The 5715-nt window shown below is 39.1% G+C and overlaps 1 protein-coding gene across 1 annotated transcript; it reads left to right on the top strand.

Annotated features, from left to right (window-relative positions):
* The first annotated feature begins 260 nt into the window (after positions 1-260).
* On the top strand, positions 261-1118 carry LOC145076207 (uncharacterized). Its single transcript, XM_079022166.1, has one exon. It carries the CDS (start codon positions 261-263, stop codon positions 1116-1118), a length of 858 nt encoding a protein of 285 aa, XP_078878292.1.
* The last annotated feature ends 4597 nt before the right edge of the window (positions 1119-5715 follow it).

Here is a 5715-nt window from a genome sequence, read left to right as displayed (position 1 = left end):
TCGGAGTTACTGTTCATCGACACTGTTCATCGACGAGTACTGTTCACGGTTACTATTTATCGGCACTATTCACGTGTACTGTTCATTGTCATCATTGCAATTTTGGGGTATGCCTTTTTTGCTCGTTTCTATATTTGGTTTGGTTTGATTTGTTCATTTGTCAGTTTTGAGGGTTTCGTTTTCGTCTAGCTTTGTTGATTTCGAGATCTTGATCATTTTTTTGCTACTACTCGTATTTACTATTTGACTGATATTGAAATATGGCCCCAAGAGATGATTCTCTTCAGTCCATTAGTATTCAACTTGATGGCAAAAACTATGCCTATTGGAGTTATGTTATGAAAAATTTCTTGCGGGGCAAGACTATGTGGGGGATTATTACAGGTGACAAGAAGAAACCAACAGATGAGAAGGCCGCTAATTATGAAACCTTACTGGATTCATGGGAGACTGATAACTCCAAGATCATTACTTGGATTAATAATTATGTCATCCAGTCTATTGGTACTCAGTTAGCGAAGTATGACACGACAAAGGAGGTTTGGGATCACTTGGCTAGGTTGTATACTCAGTCTAATTTTGCAAAGCAGTATCAGTTAGAGTTTGATATTCGAGCCCTCCAACAGAACAATCTTAGTGTTCAGGAATTTTATGCATCTATGTCGGATTTGTGGGATCAGTTAGCTCTTACAGAACCTGATGTGTTGAAGGCTTTTAAGCCTTATATTGATAGAAGGGAAGAGCAACGTTTGGTTCAGTTCTTGATGACATTACATTCAAATTTTGAAGGTCTACGTGGATCAATCTTGCATCGTACACCTCTTCCCACTGTTGATTCGGTTGTTCACGAGTTGATTGCTGAAGAAACTCGTATCAAGTCCCATGTTGACAAAGCTCCCAAGACAGCCGCTCCTGCTGTCTTTGCTGTTTCACAACGAACCCAATCTTCGAACCAAAATCGTCCGAGAGTTGCATTTGATGAGTGTGCTTTCTGTAAGAAGAAAAACCATTGGAAGGCAAATTGTCCTTTACTGACAAGCAAGGGAAATCAACAGCAACAACAAACAAGATCACCAGCATACTCTCAGTCTTCACAGCAGAACAAGTCTTCTGGTTAGTCACGTCCCTCTTTTTCATCTTTTAGGCCAGCACAGTACGCTGCTGCTACACCTTCAGTTGAGAATGAAACAGATTTCACACCACCATCAGCCTTGGATCCACAGATTTTTAAGCAGTTCAGACAGTTCTTAGCTACCAATCCAACTGCCATGTCAGCTTCCATGTCTCATTCAGGTTTGTCTTCATCCAACACGTCAGGTATTCCTTCATCCTTGTGGATATTGGATTCTGGTGCATCTCATCACATGTCACCACATTTTTCATTTTTTGCTTCATTATCTTCTCGTACACCTGTCTCTGTTATGTCTGCTAGTGCTACACCCATGTCAGTAGAGGGTGTTAGTTCTATTGTCACTCCTTATATATCTTTAACAGATGTGTATTACATTCCTACACTTGCTTTGAATCTTGCATCGGTCAGTCAGTTTTGTAAATCTGGTTGTTGGGTCTTCTTTTCTGATTCATTCTGCTGTGTATATGACATTCGGTCTCGGAGGGTGATTGGGATAGGCCGTAGACTTGGGGAGCTTTATGTCTTGGAGCAGCTACATGTTGCTGATGTTGCTGCATCTAGTGTCGATTTGTCGTCTTTTCGTTTAAACCCTTCATCGTCTCCTTTTTATCTTTGGCATTCTCGTTTGGGACATGTTTCAGCGTCTCGTTTACAACTTTTGGTTTCCACTGGTGTGTTAGGCTCTTTGAAATTTGATGATATTTCTGATTGTTGTGGTTGTAAACTGGGAAAATTTTTTGCTTTACCGTTTAATAAAAGTGTCACTCGTTCTGTTTCTCCCTTTGATATTGTGCATTATGATGTGTGGGGTCCCTCTCCGATAACCTCCAAGTCAGGAGCTAACTATTATGTTTCATTCATTGATGATTACACTCGTTATACGGGGGTTTATTTTATGAAGCGCAGGTCTGACTTTTTCACCATATATAGTGAATTCAGAGCTATTGTCAAGACTCAACACTCTGCTGTCATAAAATGTTTTCGGTGTGATCTGGGAGGAGAATTTACCTCCAATGATTTTAAACAATTATTGGCATTTGATGGCACTATACATCAATCATCTTGTACAGACACTCCTCAGCAAAATGGTGTTGCAGAAAGAAAACATCGACATCTCCTAGAAACTGATAGATCCTTACTACTCTCTGCTCAAGTTCCCAATATGTTTTGGGGAGAAGTTGTTCATACCGCTACTTATGTTATTAATCACATTCCTACTGCATACACTTCGGGGAAGTCTCCTTATGAAATGTTGTTTGGACAACTCCCAGATTATTCTTCATTACGAGTGTTTGGGTGTACATGTTTTGTCTTGAAGCCTCATGTAGAGAGAGATAAGTTGTCTTCAAAATCAGATCTTTGTGTTTTTCTGGGATATGGTATTGGTCAGAAAGGTTATCGGTGCTATGATCCTTCAAATCAGAAACTGTATGTATCTCGCAATGTCACCTTTTTGGAGCATATTCCATTCTATAGCATTCCTGTTCAGTCACATGATGCAACCCGAGAGGAGCTCTGTACTATTGATCCGTTTAGCATTGACATTGATGATCCACCACATGTCACTGATCCACCACTTGCTGCTGATCCACCACATGTGGCTGATCCAGCACCTATCGTTGATCCTCTGCCTACAAATCATCAAGACCCCCCTCCATCGAGACCTTATCGTAATAAGAAGTCCACAAAGCTTCCTGACTTTGTCTATTCCTCTTACTCACCGGATTTTGCCTCTTTTATTGCTAATGTACATCGTCTCTCTGAGCCAACATCCTATAAAGAGGCCATTTCTGATCCCCTTTGGCAGACCACTATCGCTGAGGAAATTGCAGCTCTTTATCAGACTCATACATGGGATCTGGTTCCGCTTCCACCTGGAAAACACACGATTGGTTGTCTTTGGGTTTATAAAATCAAAACAAAGTCTGATGGATCCGTTGAGCGTTATAAAGCCAGACTTGTTGCGAAATGGTACGCGCAAAAGTATGGTATGGATTATGAGGAGACGTTTGCTCCTGTTGCAAAAATGACGATTGTTCGCACCTTGATTGCATTTTCTTCCATTCGCCAATGGAAGATTTATCAAATGGATGTCAAGAATGCTTTCTTGAATGGCGATCATCATGAAGAAGTATACATGTCTCCTCCCCTGGTATTGCTCACCGACCAGGTGAAGTTTTTCGACTTCGAAAGGCTCTATATGGCCTCAAACAAGCCCCTCGTGCTTGGTTTGAGAAATTTTCTACGGTGATTACTTCTCTTGGTTTTCAACCAAGTAACCATGATTCAGATTTATTTATTCGATGTACGAATGCAGGGCGGATTATTCTTTCCTTGTATGTCGATGACATGATTATTACTGGTGATGATCATGATGGTATAGAGTCTTTAAAGCATGATTTGGCTCACCGTTTTGCTATGAAAGACTTGGGATTACTTCGTTATTTCTTGGGGATTGAAGTTGCTCAATATCCAAAGGGTTATCTTTCATCTCAAACGAAGTATATTTCAGATTTGTTTGAACGTGCACGACTCACGGATAATCGAACAGTTGATACGCCTATAGAGAGTAATGCAAAGTAATCTCCAACTGATGGTGTCCCATTATCAGATCCAAGTCTTTATCGTACCATTGTTGGGAGTTTGGTTTACCTGACTGTCACTAGACCGGATATTGCTCATGCAGTTCATGTGGTTAGCCAGTTTGTCACTGCTCTTACTACTGTTCATTGGGGAGCTGTTCTTCGTATTTTGAGATATTTACGTGGTACTCAGTTCCGTACTCTTATGTTTCCTTCTTCATCCTCTCTTGAGTTGCGTGCCTATAGTGATGCAAATTGGGATAGTGATATTTATGATCGTAAGTCCACTAATGGGTATTGTGTTTTTCTTGGAGATTCATTGATATCATGGAAAAGCAAGAAACAAGATGTTGTTTCTCGATCTTCTACAGAATCTGAGTATCGAGCCATGGCTATCGCCACTTGTGAGATTGTTTGGTTGAGATGGCTTCTTGCAGATATGGGCGTTCACATCTCTCAGCCTACCCCTTTGTATTGTGATAACGAGAGTGCGATAATGATTGCCAAGAATTCAGTGTTTCATGAGCGCACAAAGCACATTGAGATTGATTGTCATTTCACATGTCATCATCTCCAGAAGGGCACTATCTCCCTTCCTTATGTTCCTTCCTCTTTGCAGATTGCTGATATTCTTATGAAGCCGTTGACTGCTCCTCGATTCCATTTTCTGTCTGACAAACTCTCAATGCTTATTGCTGTTGCATTGTGAGTTTGAAGGGGGATGTTAACCTAATAATATTTTGGGCTTTATTTTGTATTGGGTTTTATGATTGGGCCTTTTTCGCTAGGAAACCCTAATTAGCTTGTCTATATATTATGTCTTTCCTTTTCATTGTATTTGTACTTCTCTTTGATAATAATATGAAACCCTAGCCGTTATATGTATTTCATTTGTTAGTTTACAAAAATCTCCTTCCCTTTGTCTTGTATGTTAACTGATTTTGGTGTGGGTTTCGATTTCATGTGCTAGGGCTCAAATAATCTTGAAGCCTTCCAAGAGTGTGTCGAACAAACAAGAGAAAGGTTCATTTTTTTTTTACTTGGTTTGATTTGTGAGGTTTATTCTCAAGAATGTTGAACAAACCATCTACAGTAGCATGATAACCCTACGCCAGTCACCAACATCTCTCTCTCTCTCTCTCTCTCTCTCTCTCTTTCTCTCTCTCTCCACTTTTATTTCTCTACTTGTATCGATTCTAAAATATGCGTGTTCATTTAATTTTGTAGCTACAAGAAGCCCCCCCATACACGATTTCCTTCTCCTGCTTATTTCTCTACACTCCTAACTGAGAAAAATGTATTTATTTTTTCAGTTCGATTTAATGCTCTGTTTGATGGATTTGTTCTTGAAGGAGAAAGTAATAATCCAAAGTGTTTATAGAATTTATTTTAGTAGCTTGATAAATTTGACGTTTATTATTTCTTTTGATTATGTATTCGGTCTCTTATGAACACGTACCATACTTTTGAACTTTAGTTATTTGTTTGTTGGTTGATCTAATGTTGAGAGCAGATCTGGATTTCATCGTCATCGTCTCTATTTTTTTTATCCAGGTAACGTGCTCTCCCTCTCTCTCTCTCTCTCTCTCTCTCTCTCTCTCTCTCTCTCTCTCTCCTTATTTGTATATATTTTTATGTTTTTTTGTTTGTACACACCACATTTTGGATTTCTCCCCTATCTCTCTATCGTCTGAGTAGAAATACAAAGGTAATGGAGTCGAACACTTTTATCACTTGTAGTTAAGAGTGGTTTGTTATAATTTTGAAAATTTTACAGTGAGAACAATGAAAAATTGTGAAATAAATGAACAGAATAAGGACTAACGTTTTTTGTGTTTCAGGTTATAACTTTTTGGGAATCTGTTGCTTGCTGAGTTATTGCATCAAATCATCTATTGTTCTTGGATTTTCTTTGACAGTACCACTTTGTAATAGAAGGCATTCTACAAAATATGGATAACTCAAAGATTTAAGGTGGGTTTGGTTGTGGAAAATTTTCCA

The sequence above is a fragment of the Lactuca serriola genome, chromosome 9 (genome assembly GCF_051521515.1).
Source record: "Lactuca serriola cultivar US96UC23 chromosome 9, Lser_US96UC23_V15, whole genome shotgun sequence".
In the NCBI taxonomy this organism is placed as follows: domain Eukaryota; kingdom Viridiplantae; phylum Streptophyta; class Magnoliopsida; order Asterales; family Asteraceae; genus Lactuca; species Lactuca serriola.
This window is presented reverse-complemented; position numbering and strand designations above follow the sequence as displayed.

What these genes read in the sequence shown, in the direction of transcription:
- LOC145076207 (XM_079022166.1), top strand. Translation starts at nt 261, where the DNA reads ATGGCCCCAAGAGATGATTCTCTTCAGTCCATTAGTATTCAACTTGAT.